This window comes from Pongo abelii, chromosome 15 (genome assembly GCF_028885655.2).
Source record: "Pongo abelii isolate AG06213 chromosome 15, NHGRI_mPonAbe1-v2.0_pri, whole genome shotgun sequence".
In the NCBI taxonomy this organism is placed as follows: Eukaryota; Metazoa; Chordata; class Mammalia; order Primates; family Hominidae; genus Pongo; species Pongo abelii.
Genome location: NC_072000.2, coordinates 105,491,916 through 105,505,938, shown reverse-complemented (window position 1 = coordinate 105,505,938; position 14,023 = coordinate 105,491,916). Strand labels below are relative to the sequence as shown.

At 54.2% G+C, this 14,023-nt stretch overlaps 1 protein-coding gene across 2 annotated transcripts; it reads right to left on the bottom strand.

Annotated features, from left to right (window-relative positions):
* Window positions 1-1,020: 1,020 nt before the first annotated feature.
* Window positions 1,021-11,851, bottom strand: LOC100937002 (uncharacterized). Of its 2 annotated transcripts, none has more exons than XR_008513226.2 (2): window positions 3,355-7,328; window positions 1,021-1,598 (listed from the first exon to the last, which is right to left on the bottom strand). XR_008513226.2 is itself a non-coding variant. In XM_054530547.2 (2 exons), the coding sequence occupies exons 1-2, from the start codon at window positions 9,669-9,671 to the stop codon at window positions 1,374-1,376; spliced, it is 345 nt and encodes a 114-aa protein (XP_054386522.2). In that variant the 5' UTR covers window positions 9,672-11,851; the 3' UTR covers window positions 1,021-1,373. The 2 variants fall into 2 exon arrangements, 1 of the variants encoding a protein (XP_054386522.2); XM_054530547.2 differs by lacking the exon at window positions 3,355-7,328 and adding an exon at window positions 9,552-11,851.
* Window positions 11,852-14,023: the final 2,172 nt, after the last annotated feature.

The window sequence follows — 14,023 nt, the reverse complement described above, 5'->3', positions numbered from 1 at the left end:
CTGGTGGGGACATCTTGGATTGGCAAGGCCACCACTTTCAAGAGTAGAAGCGTTTTTCAGCAGGAGGAGTTTGCCGCACCAAAGGAGCTCAGGAGAAGCTGGGGTCTCAGGTCCAGCAGGAACAGCCAGAGGTTTTGCAGCTCTGCCCAGCGGCTGGGCTCGCCCAGGGGTCTCCCTGTGGGTTCCCAGCATGAGCCAAAGCCACCCTCCCCTGTGGGATCTATGAGGCCAGGCATGGGGCCTCTTTGGGCCTCAGTTTCCTCCCCTGTCATAGGCAACTGACAGTCCCTCTGGAGTGCCACTGGGGCTGCAGAGGGAGGCCGGAGAGATGGTCCCCCCCCCACTCCCCGCCACCCCCCCACACAGCCCTCAGCAGGACAGTGGCTGCCTGGCCGATTGCTTTTGCATTTGCAGCAGAGCGGGGGAGTGAGGCCAAGCTGGGTGCCCCCTCCCCCTGCCCAGCCAGCTCAGACCCAGGCGGTGGAGCAGGGAGGCTCTGGGGAAAACAGTGAGTCACCGGGCGGCCAGAGTGCGTCCTTCCCTGCTAGCGCACTACACGGCAGGTTTCATAGGTAATGATGTCATTTATGAGGCTCCTGCTCGGGGCTGTGTCTGAGTCAGCCTGGCTGTGTCGTGACCAAGCGGAGGCTGGCAGCAGCGAGGCGTGGGCACGGGCTCTGCCGCCGGGCTCTGGCCTCTGCCCCCTCGTGGGGCCCAGGCCGCCAGCCCCAGGCCTGGAACGGGCAGGCAGTGGAGCTGGGGGAGCCGTTTGAGACCTCGGATTGATGAAGAAGCATGCATTTTTGTGACCCTGGCTCCTGCCTTGGAACAGGGAGCTCGCATGCAGTGGAGGGGGACCCAGGAGTGAGCCCCAACTTCAGGAGGTTGCTCCCTGCAAAGTGCTTGTTGGGCGAAGGCCAGTGACATTCTGTGTGAATCGCTGCTGAAGGCAGATGGCCTCCGTTGTTAAACCTCCGGCTTAACAAACATCATCTCCGAACATACAGACACACAAACATATTTACATTTTTATAATGTGTATTTATTATTCAAATAGCTTGACAGCAAAGTGTTTGAAAACAAAGAGCAGGAATTCCGCCGTTCCTGCCCGGCCTCGCCATCCAGCTGGGAGAAGAGCACGGTCATTTCCTTCACTTAGTCCACAGCCACTGGGCGCTCATCCCCAGCACAGCCCTCAGCATGCCGCGGCAAAGACTGTTCCTGTCCTGCTGAGGGATGTGCCCCCAGGGACTCAATGGAGATTCTGTAAGATGTGGGGGATGTGGCGGGGGGGCTTCTCCACATCCCCAGGGCTCTCCTTCTTCCCCAGTGAGATGGGAGAAGCCACAGATGGGGTCTGCTGCGGAGCGGGCCTACGTGAGGACCAGGTCGTGACCCGTGGCTCCGGGGACCAGAAGGTAAACAATTTTGGCACAGGACGCACCCACTAGGTCATAGGTCATAGGTGGATTCAGCCTTCTCTGAGAACCGAGAAGACTCTGGAGTCTTTTGAAGCAGGTAAGGAGATCAGAGGAGAAGATGGTGGCAAAGCGGGAACTGAGACTCTTGAAACGTGTGTATCCCAGGCAGAGCAGCCGCTGAAAGGGGAGATGGAGAGAGAGTGTCAGAAGCAGCACTGGGTGTTTTCCTGGGGTGTCTCCACAGTGCCCCATCATTTCTGAATCACCAGGCTCGCTGGCACAGGGGTCTGCAGCCCAACCTCACAGAATGACCCCCTCTCTGCAGGCGGGTATCACCCTGACAGCCCCCTCCCAGGACAGAAAACCTGTAGACAGCTGGCTGCTGGGTGTCAGGCCACCCGCCCGTTTCTCTTCCTTTCCTTCCAGCCTTTCCTCTCCCAACCAGCCCCCTCCCCACCCGGTCCCCCTTCTATTTTTCCTGGCTAAAACCAGCCACAGATACCACCACACCCGGAAAGAGATAAATAAATAAAAGAAAAACAACCTCAACTGTGAAAAGCAGTCCAAATCTGAATTTTTTCCGGCCTGAGTTAATTACACTTTAAATTGGCATGTTTACTGATCGGGGAATTTCAAGTTAACGGAGACAGCCCCCCCTCCCCAACTGTTTGTACAGTAAAACTCAGCAGGCTGGCGGGCTCCCCCAGGCCTTGGCAGGCCCCGCCGCTCCCCTGCCAACGAGAGAGCATAACAGAAACATCTATTTTTGAGTGTTAGAGAAAACGAAGATCTCACAGATGGCGGGAAGCAGCATTCTGGATGGTTTCCTGCACCCAGGCTCTGTGCACCTTCTCAGCAGCCTCTTGCCCCAGGAAAGACCAGGGCCTTTGGCCTCTAGGGACCCTGCAAGCTAGCTCCCTTGCACAGGGGCCTGTCTGCCTATCCCATCGTCGAGGGCCAAGCCTGATCAAGGCTCCCCACGCTGTAGCACTGTCCAGTTGGCTCTGACCCCTTCTCCTTGGAGCAAGGCTGTGTGGGGTGTGGAGGGGGCTCTGAGCAGGAATCAGGAGTCCCTGATTCATTCATTCACTCAACGCACACCAATGGAGTGAGGAGCTACACCAAATAAAGTGGTGGCCTGATCTCTGCCTTCTCAAGACCGACCCTAATAATGGGCCTGGGTCTCCCCTAGACCCCAGGTACCTTGGAAAAATCCCATCCCTGCTCTAGGCCCAAATAGAGGCAACCAGTGGACCTTCTGATGGATGCAAACCCAAGGAATGCCTCCCGGGGCAGGCCAGACCCCCAGCTCACAGCCACATCTCTCCTGGCAGAAGCAGCCTGATGTGGCCACCCCCACCCCAGGCCTTGGTTCATGGTGGGGATCAACCAACCGCAGGCTCTGCCGTGGGATGTCCACACCCTCAGGACCTGCCGGGTGCCCTGTCCAGTGCTGCCCACAGAGGGGAGACAAGGCCAACAAGCATCACTGAGCATTTTCTCTGGACTCAGTCCTGTGCTAGGTACAGGGATGCCATTGTGCACAAGTCAGAAACAGCCCCGGCCCCAGCAAAGCCTGCAGTCTGGGTAGGGAGATACTTGCTGATCTAAGAATCAGAGCAATGGATATCTGACTGCAAATTGAGACTCTGTGCCTGTGAAGGATGAATCAGGGAAGGCTTCCTGGAGGAGGTGGCCTCCCAGAGCTCAGCTTGTCCTTCCTTGAGGTCCTTTCCATTCCCAGTCCTCCACCGGTCACTCACTTGGCCCAGGGCCTAGGGCCTTTGGGCAGGCAGTGCAGCTGCACAGGCAGTTGCTGTACCTGCTCCCCTGCACGCCGCTGGGATAATGGGAAAATGATGAATGAGGCCCCATCACACCCTGCTTCCTGGCCCTCAAGCCCATTCCCATCCATGACAAATGGTCCCTCTACCTCCACAGGGTCTTTTCAGCAGCCTCGGCTGGGAAGCCTTGGCAGCACTTGGTGGAGATTTATGCGCATCTTCTCCGGATTCTTCTTTGTTTTTCTGCTTCTTTATTCCCTCAAAATATGCTTTTATTTATTCATTCCACAAACGTTCTCTGACTGCCTCCTGTGTGCTTCCTCCTGGTGATAGACAGATCGGGTTCAGTACACCCTCCTGTGTTGAATACCTGCTTTGCACTGGTGTCTATGGTCAGACTTCATCCAAGGAGACAGGCATGAACTAAGCACCTACTCTAAGCCAGCACTGCCGAGCCAAGGGCCCTGGCTTCTAAAAGCTCGGCCACATGGTGGCTAAAACCCCAGCCCCTTGGGTGTTGAGGTCCTGGCTTGGTGATTTTGCAGCCCTTCTTGGTCTGGGTCGCCTCCATTTTTACAAAGAAGGAAGCCGCTCGTTCATCAGAGGTGGGTCTTGACCCCAGAGTCTCAACCCCAAAGTTGGGGAGACAGTGCTCAGAACAAAAGCCACAGCAATGCACCCTCCCCTCTGTGGACCTCAGTTTTCTTACCTGTCCAAGGGTGTGAGCAGAGAGGCAGGACAAGAAGGGAGCAGCCCTGACATTTGGGGGTTCTCTGAATCCTTGAGGACCCCTGACAACCGTGAGCTCCGTGGGTCTCCAGGACTGCACCAGCCAACGTGTCTGTGCAGAGTGGTGGTACACAGACAAGGGTGGGGGTGGTGAGGGGAGCACCTGCTCCCGCCCAGGAGAGATCAACCAGTTGGTCTCAGTGCACCTGCCACCTTCACTAGGTCTTGTTCACTCCATGCAACCGAGGCAGTGAATATGGCCCTCAACTGCCATCAAGCAGAGTGAAAAACACAGGTCAACATAGGTCTTTGGTATTTGGATGCCCATCATGCTTTGAGTCTTCTGACCAAGCAAGCAGCCCTCTCCCCAGGCCAGACATGCACCAAAGCATCTCACTTCATGGGTGATGGCACCATGTTGGAGAGACGGCGGGTGGGTACAGAGAAAAAACCATGAACATTCTGGCAAGCTAAGTCTGGGGGAAAGTGAGCCTACCTCATCATATAATACCAAGAAAAGAGGCCCATTTGATGAGCAATCTGTCTTCCAGGACACAGGGGCTATTCCTAAAGCCCTTGCAAGCAGGGTGAGTAAGAGCACACAGCCTGGAGCCAGACCCTGCCCCACCTCCAGCTGGGTGACCATGGTTGAGTCACTCAACCTCTCTGTGCTCCATTTCCTCAACTGTGGAACAGAAACTGTCTCCTCACAGCAGCTGATGGGGCCCAGGACCAAGGCAAGAGCCCCTTCAGGACAGCTGTTACTTCTCTTATCTCCTGCTGAAAATAACAAGGAAATGGGCACGGAGGTCCAGGTTGTTCAATTTCCCAACCACGTCCAGGAGACATAGTGGGGATAAACCGGGCCCTTGCACTGGAGAAGGGAGCACACCTCATGAACTTGGGCCGGCAGCAGGGTTTACACACCGCCCTGGAGATGGGACAAGTCACAGAGCCTCTGGCTGAAGGGTCCATGGAGACTTTAATCCTGGCCACCTGGGGGGCACACGTTCTCATTTGGCTTATCTGATGAGAAAGGCCCTTTGTTTATTTTTTCTTCTCCGCAAACAATAGATAATCAATCATTTTTGCTTTTAATGAAATTCTGCATCAAGTGGCACAGGGTCACTGTGTTTGGGTTAGAAATGGGGGGGGACATGCACGCTGCCGCATGCCGGGCTGACGCTGGACTCACCCCTAATTCTCAAGTGGCGGGTGATGCACCCAGCACTCTTCCTGAGTGGTGGCCTGGGAGACTCGGGGGGGGCGGCGTGCCTGTTAATGCCGTGGTGTGCATTATGGGGGGATGGTTATATTGAAGCTATTAAATAAGGCTAATGTCACTCTCCCCCTCACACGCACATTTAATATATTCCAAAGATGTGTAGATGCATTAACAGCAATTTTCATCTCCAAATGTTCCCATTTAGTCAGCCCCATGCATAAAATATGAGCCCTAACACCACGCTCCAGCCCGCTGCAGATGGAGTTCCCCAGAGCATCTGGCTCTCAGCGCTGGGGCGTTTGCTGGAGGGGCGGGGGCGCGATCAGTTGGCATCTGCAGGAGAACACAGGGCCTGTCACTTCCTCTAGGGCTTTGGTGCCCCCACCCCCTGAAAAGTGGAAGACAGAACCCAGACCCAGCTGACTTGTGCCTCCTGCAGCAAATCTCAGCCTCATCCTGGAAGAGCAGAAAAAGCTGGAAAACCAAACAGCTTTGAACAAATGGGAAGAATTTCTAAAAATCGATTAACATATTCATGTACTCCATCACCACATCTTATTGACTGCCTGCTTTGTGCCCAGCACCTGCCTAGGAATTCATCTGATCCGGTCCCTGCCTTTGGGGACTCCATTAGTCAATCAACAAACACTCACTGTTCTGCTACTGAACACAGCAGAGGATGAGAGAGAGAGAGAGAGAAATTTCTGCCAATGAGAAATCTCACCATCTAGGGCACAGAGAAAGTAGACATTAACATTAGGCAATCTCAAAGAACTGTAAGCTAGGAAGAAAATAGTAACCGGGCAACTGGTAGAATGTGATGGGGAAGAGGCAAGGGGAGCTGCTTTTATAGGGTTATCAGGGATGACCTTGCTGAACAAGAGACATTCCATCTCCTTGGGAATTGTGAACCCCTGGGAAAGGAAAATGCAAAGGATGTGGGTCTCTAAGGAAGGAAGGGCCGGAACCTGGACAGGAGGCAGCCGAGGGCAGAGCAGGGCCACTCAGGACTCAGCTCTGGAAGGAGGGGTGTGTGCAAGGCCAGAAAGAAGGATGAAAACACACGGGGGATAGGCTGTGGCTCCAAAAGAAGAGGGGGGCTGCCACTCTGGGGGCCCGGGGAGTCCTCAGATCATTTTGGCACAAAGCCCGAGGGAAGGGGCCCGCAGAGGCGCCCTGGGCAGTGAAGTTAAACAGTTGGACTCTGCACTTGAAAATGCTCTCCCTGGCAGAGGGAGGGGGCACTGGAGGGAGACCCAAGTGGCCAGAGGAGCCTAGCCTGTGGGGCGGCCTCTCCAGCAGGGCTGTGGCCCAGGGGCTGGGGAAGAGGGGTGCTGAGGGAGAGTGGGAGCAGCCAGCCCAGAGGGACGGTGCCAGGGATCCCCACTCCCATGCTAGGCACGGAGAGAAGCGGTCCTGAGGAGGAGGACAAGGGGGAGGGCAGGCACAGAGCTGCAACTTCCAAGGCAGCGATGTCTCAACCAGGGGATGATGGGAGCCCAGCTCAAGAAGATCTCCCGAGCCCAGGAGCTCACTGATCAACAATGAGTGATAAAGGACAGCCTTAGCTCATTCTTTGGGGTCACTCCTGAGGTGCTCTTTGCCTTCACCCCGGACCCAGGGCATGGGCAGCATGTTCTGGAGTCACTAAGTCTCCAGGTCAGCTGCAAACAGGCCTCTGGTCATCTTTCTGTAGTCTGGGCAGGCCAGGGATGCAAATATGACATAAGCATCAGGTAGCTGAAGGCCAGCCCAGCCTGGGGGACATGCCAACCGGAGGCAAGGGCATGGTGGGTGCTCCCGCTGACACTGGAATTGGGGATGCCGTTCCGTCACACTTCCAAAGCCCTCCAGAACAGAGTGGAGCTGGAAAATTAACAGGCCAAGTGACACAGGTCCTACACAAAGTCCATAGGGTCAACCAGTGCAGAGACAGCTGCTGCCTGGAGTCGGCAGCAAAGAGGAAGGGATTCGATATCGGAAAGAGGTTGACTGTATAATATTCATCATATAGAAAGTGAACACCTCACAGGCAACCTATTTCAGGTACCACTGAGCAGCGCTGACTCCAGGGAGGAGGCTTCTTCCTCAGTGACGGGCTCTGCCACCCGCCACCCGCCTCCAGGGTGGAGGCCAGCACAGGGCCGCAGGTGGAAGTCAAGCGCGTGCTCGGCCACCAGCCATGCCTCTGGGGGCCCACAGGGCGCGCAACCAGCCCTCTCCGACATCAGCAGGTGCAGGAATCATGCAGGTGGGATCTGATACTGAAGAGAGGCCGCTCGTGTCTTGTGTGTAATGCAACACAGGCCACCTCTCCTCAGGCACCACAAGGAGCAGCACACGCACACGGCCACTCAAGGCACCCGCTCCCACCCAGGGTCTCACAGCACTGGGATGAGCAGAAGGCAGCCCGGGCGCAGGGAATGCATGCAGCCGCCCCCAACATCCTGGCAAGGGGCGGGTGGTCTTCCAGCAGGATGCCTTCCAGCGGGACTAGCTCCCCCGTGTCCTTTACCTCGATGACACTGGCCATGAAAAACAGACTGAGCCCTGTCACCATTGCTCATCAGCTTCCTGACCGCCCCCCACCACAGTGCACAACCCTAGCATCTTCCCCAAAGTCCACATGGCCCCCCGAAAGCTCTCCCAAAATGATTCGATGGCGGGGGTCAGGGGAAAGGATGACAAATGTCACGCCAGCCCATGCATTCACGTACCCTGGAAAGTCCCGCCTCAGGCATGGCGCCCGCACACCACCGGGCGGTAGCGGTACTGAAAACAGGCCATCTGTGTTATATTCGTCATTAATAAAAGCGAACTCATCACAGACAACCTCTTCTCAGGTACCCAGAGTGCCATCGGCTCAAGAACGTGGCTGCTGTGTCCCGTGGTGCCAGCGTTGCCCCCGGGAAGCAGTCCTGAGGATGGATGGGACATCAAAGGTGAGAAGACACAGAGACAGCAAAGAGACCCCCGCCCAGCCCACCCTCGGTGACCAGGCCCCACTGAGGCAGTGACTCCAAAGCACCTGTCCTGCTCCCACCCTCAAAAGGGTTTCATCTCCAACGGGTCCTCCAAGGTGAGATTTGATACTGAGAAAAGATCAACCATGTATTATTCGAAGTCAATAAAGCGAATATAACACGGTCGATCTCCCTTCAAGTACCAGGAAAGGCGCTGAGCTGAAGCGCGATCGGCTCCCCGGCCCGCAGGCCCCACAGGCTGCAGCGGATACGGACGGCTAGTGGACCAGGTGAAGTACATTAGAAACAATTACTTTCCAACTGGTCGACCATCCATCCCCGTACCCCAGAATGGTGCTGATGCTGGCGTCCTTCCCCGAGGTGCCCCAGCCTCCAAGACGGCCTCCCTGGTGGAATTTGATACCGAAAAGGGGTTCACCGAGCAACATTCGTCGTCCAGATGCAAAGTTGCTCGGGTAACCTCTCCCCGAGTACCATGGAGAGGCTCAGATGCTTGGACTAAGGTGGATGCTTGCAGGCGGCTGTGCTTGCAGAAGACCCTCCCCCAAGGGCAGCACAAGGTCTGGGCATTCAGAGACCAGAGCCTCACACTCTCCAAGGACGTTCCCAATCACCAAGTCCAACGATTCCAACCCCTTCCAGAATGAATCTAGAGACTCTTCCTAGAAGTTGAGTGCAAGACCCAGGTAGGATCTTATACTGAAAAGACAGCAACCTTCCTTGGACACCTTGCTAAAGATGAAGATGAAACCCTGCTTGCACCCGCTTTTCATTCCCAGACCCTGAGAGGGGGTGACCCTATAGGGACCCCTGCACAAGCACAGAGCCTCCCTCCCAGCAGAGGATGCCTTTGGCAGGAGCTCAACGGGGCACAACGCTGACCCCAGACTTGCGGTCTCACCAGCACCATCTCCAGCCCACAGAGGCATCACCCCAGGATCCCTCAAAGGGTGACTTCACAGTTATCAACAGCTGGCTGACCATCTGATTAGCCTCATAAAGCAAGTGAGACATTCAAAATAAGGGACTGGGGGCATAAATGCAGCAGAAGAAAGCAGGTGAGTCACAGATGTCTTCTCTTCACAAGGGTCAGGGCAGCCCCGACCTCAGAACCCAACCTTCCCCAGACTCAGAGAACACCCAGAAGGTGCCTCCTGGAGCGGGCAGCCAGCAAGCATCGGGCCAGACGATGGATGCCACAAGCAGAGTCCGGATTCTGTGCCCACCACCCATTCTGTAAACTTTGGAGTGGGACCGACAGCAGAATCCTTTCCCTGACGTTGGCACGAGCTCAGAGAGCCCTCTGCGCCTTGCTACAAGTGGAGCAAGAGGCCAGCCATGCGAGGCCTGCTGTAAAGAAAGAAAAGATGTCACAGACGACTTCCCTTCAGGAGCCATGGGCACTGACCTGCATCAGAGCCTCCTTCCCGGGGCAGGCATCACCTCCCAAGGTGGTCCCGGAACGCACTGGAGTCGGCAGGAGTGGAACAGATGACATGCACCATGGGTACAATCGGGCCTGTCCCATGGGTGGCCCTCAGGCACCTACCCTGGAGAGGGCTCTGGCTGCAGGCTGCCTCCTGAGGGTGCTGTTGCTTCTGGAAATTCTTCAGGTAGGGTTTGATCTGAAAAGGAAGCCATGTACAATGCTGGTCGCCAACAAAGCAGGCCAGCAAACAATGAGCTCTTTCCACAGCCCCGGCAAGGTTTTTGACCTTGGAAACATCAACTCCAGAATGACTTTCAGCCTCCATGACCAAATGACATTCGGCACCAATGAAGGGCATGTCCTTGGGGCCAGCATGGAACCGTGTAAGGTATCAACAGCAGTCTGAGGAAGGACTGAACCCCAGAATGTTCCTGGATTCCTGTGTGTTCAGCAATAGCCTTGGAAGTGTGAAAGGAAAGTTATCTCGGGCCCCTAAAATCACTAAGGAAAACTCAAGCTGGAAGTTGCTAAGGATAAACCTGCTTCTCATTCCATTCAAAGTCATCCCTCTGCTCGCTGAGATAGATGCGTATCTGATTTGCCTCCTTTGGAAAGGCTCATCAGAAACGCAAAAGAATGTAATCGTTTGTGGATCACCTGGCTGTGACCTGGAAGCTCCCTCCTTCCTGCCTTCGCTTCAAGTTGTCCCACCTTTGCAGACCAAACCAACGTACTTCTTACATATACTGAATGATGTCTCATGTCTCCCTAAAATGTATAAAGCCAAGTCCTCTGCCTTGACCACAGGACTTCCTGAGGCTGTGTTACGGTGTATCCTCAACCTTGGCAAAATAAACTTTCTAAATTAACTGAGAGCTGTCTCAGATTTTCTGGGTTCACAGAAGCAACCGTCCTGAAAGACCAGACCCCACTGATGGTAGAACTTCTGCTTTCCTCCAGAGTCAGCGTCTCACCCAGAACCCTCCGTGGGGATGGAGGGAGACCAGGTGATGCCTGTCACTTACATAGTGAATGCTCTGGGGACAACATGCACCCAGATCCCCGGGAGGACGCCTTACCAGTGTATCTCGCCTGAAGTCAGCACACCTTTCTGGGAAGCTCTCGGGAAGGTTTGGGGCAGCAAGAAAAGATCAACTGCATAAAGGGAGAGACTGTATCCCGTTTTTTGACCCTAGGTTCCTACTGACCCCACCAGCTCCACTGTAAACATGCACAAATGTAACCATCTTCACAAGAATTGTACCAACACTGATTTTCATAGAAACGTGTTTTTCAGAGCCAGTGCCACTATACTAATCCAATTCCCTGTTTAGCTTTCCTGACTGCGCTGTTGAGCTGTTTTCATTCCTTTTATTTCCCTTGTTATTTTCCCCAAATCATTTTCATTAGGATCAATTCTTTTCCATTTAAAAATCTGAATGAAGATTTGGTTCCTCAATGTGTTTTTGTCTACATCAAATATTCCTGTTAATCGCCGCCGCCACTGTGAATTTCCCTCCACGGCTGCCACGTCGGCAGCTTTCTATTTCCCCAGGTCAAATGTCACAGCCGAAATGTTGTCAAGAAAATTGGATTCTTCTGCCAATTTGTAGTCAACTGAACACATTTAGCGCTGTGCCGTTTCAGCTGTTTTTAGTTTTATTTTGTGTTGATTATTTTTATCACTATTATTTAGTACAAACGGGATGAGATACTGATAGCCTCTATTTGTTTCATAACCCAGGAGAAAATTGGGAACAATGTTTGGTTGGGGGATAGAAAGAGAAAACTAGAGACAAGGAAAAGCACAGTGCTTGTGAGCGAGACGGGGGTCTGGGGCTGCAGCCTCGTCACAGACACTGTCAAGTGTGAGCTCTTTGTTTATCCGCAAGGTCAAATATCTTCCGAAAAACAATGGTGCAGTCAAAATGTCTTTGGGATCAACACAGCCAAAATGGTGATGTAAAGAGAGAGGGTCCAGGGTAAGAGCTAAAGCCGACACGACACCAACGCCATCCTCCCCGGGCCGCGGGCCCCGCCCCCATCATGAATGAAGCTTGTGTTCTCTGATCGACATCTGTTCTCATCCACCGCACAGGACCGCAGAGAGCAGACCACCCACGTCTACCCCGTCCATTCTTGCTCACGGGAAGGGTGTAGATGCCCCTGAGCTTGCCACTGGGTCCCGGAAGCCATCCCAAGCAGGATTTGATACTCAAACAAAAGTTGCCTTTGTGTGATTCAACATAAATAAAGCGAATTCACCAAGGGCAACCTCTGCTCAAGGGTCAAACGTCAGCACGGGCAAGAACACACCGAGATGCCTCTTCACCAAAGGCGGCACTGCCTGCGGGACCTCCCTGCTGACTCCAGCTGCAGGCTCGCTGCCTCGCTGGCTCGCTCTCTCCCCTCTTGCTCTCTCTCTCTCTCTTTCTCTACCTCCGAGGAGCCCCCCAGGCAGTGGTCAGAACACGGTTGGTCATGGACCAGCTTCTGTAGCCCTGGAGCAGGCAGTGTGGGTGAGGCCATGTACACACACATCGCAGGTCAGCCCGAGCTAGGGTCAGCCCCTGGTCTCCTACCCTAGAGGGGCTGGAACACCAAGGTCCAGCTCCAGAGCCAGTATCTCCTCTGGAAGTCCCTGAAGCGGGATTTCACACAGAGAAGGGGGCTGCAAATGAACCATGAGACCGTAGTCAGTCCAGCCTACAGGGGTTTGAGGGAGGACCCGACCTGAAGGCTGGCGACTCCTCTTCCAGCGCAGCATCCTCAGAGGGTGGGTGGGGCTGCGTCACAGGGACAGCATAGGCTCAGGTGACTGTCCTCCATGCACTCCATTCCAAGAGGCCTCTAAGAGAGTTCAACCAAGAAAACAGGTCACGCTGCCTATTCATTCATTCAGCATCACACCTACTGTGCACATCTGGGGACACAGTGCCAGGCAAAACAGACAAGGACTCTGCCCTCAGGGAGCTTCCATTCTAGCGGCGAGAGGACAATGAGTGCAGATGACATAACATTCATATAACGACCATCCTCAGAAACAATGCTTATCCTACAGCCATGTGCCAGATGCTGTCTAGACGCTTCACAAAGAGCACGTTTCCACTCCCCTGTTAACCCTGCTTTACAGAGGAAGAGACTGAGGCCCAGAGAGCTGACAGGTGAAGGGATTTTCCAAGGGCACAGAGCTGGCAACATAAGGTAGTAATAAATGCTATTAACAATTCTCGTCTTGCAGTAGGAATAACCAAGTCGTGCCATGGAAACCTGTCTTTAAACAACATTAATTCTCACTGCCGAGGAAACCCCCTCCGCCCCTTGCTTCCCAGAGGTCACCCAGAAGATAAGGTATTTGAGGGGGTAATGTGGATGTCTTCCATTCAGCCAGGAGTTCCTTTCCCTAAAGTGTGCCGCACAGCCAAGATGATTTCACACCTAAAAAGGTTGACTAAATGTGGTTTATTCACTAACGAGTCTTCAAGGATGCGACTAGAAGACCACCATGTCAACTAAAACATCAGCATCATTTTGGGGAATTCCTCCTAATGATGGCCGGGACATGGGCCAAGTGATGTAAGTCACACAGAGAGCACCTGTCACGCGGAGGTGATCCACTTCCTTACCCTGCGCAGGTGCCGGCTGGGCTTCCCCCTTGTGACGTTTCCCAAGAAGAATTGAGTACCAAAAGGAGATTGGCCATGTAATACTCATCATAAATAAAATGAACACACCATGGACAACCTCCATTCGAGTACCTGACTTGGGTGCTCGCTTCCAGCGCGTCCCAGCAGCAGGCCTGAGGACGGACGGGATACCGAGAGTCAGGAAGGTGGCAACACACCACCCACGAAATAAGCTCTGCGGTCCGGGCCGCACTCCGTCCCTTACTTGCAATTAGCACCTCTTGCAGGAAGCCATTCAGGGAGGGAAGTGCCACAGCAGAGAGGTCTGCAGAGCACCATCTGTGATACATGAAGAGAGGACAGCAGGGAAGACAGCAAGACGGCGTCTTGTCAAACACGCAGTGAGCCGATGAGGGAACTGCTACCTCTTTCGAGGAAACCGCCATGGTGAGCAAGCAGGACGCCTGCAGGTGCACGACCCACCAAGAAGAGTGTGCACACTGTCACCCTCACTGTGCGTTCAGGCATTCAGACACCAGTTCTAGTTCCTAAACTCGGCACCACCCGAGGGTGCTTTAAGGCTAGATTTAATGCTTTCAAAAGGGTCCACTATGTAGGATTGGTCAAAAAATAAATTGAATTTATCATGGAAGACCTCTCCACCAGTACCACAGAGTAGCTCTGATAGGAAAAGCCCCACTTCTTCCCCAAAGCTGGCACCATCTCTAGAAACCTCCCCAACGATGGGGCACACACAGGGTTAGGGCCGGGGCACACTGCTGGGTCGGCTATGGTCAACGGTCCCTTTGCTTACCCTGGAGAGGA

Bases quoted from the DNA above. Each gene is read 5' to 3' on its own strand.
- LOC100937002 (XM_054530547.2), bottom strand. From the start codon at position 9,671: ATGGGACAGGCCCGATTGTACCCATGGTGCATGTCATCTGTTCCACTC. The intron at 1,599-9,551 runs GTCAGTGCCCAT...CTCCCCTTTCAG, and splicing joins GGAAGGAGGCTCTGATGCAG to CGGCTGCTCTGCCTGGGATA.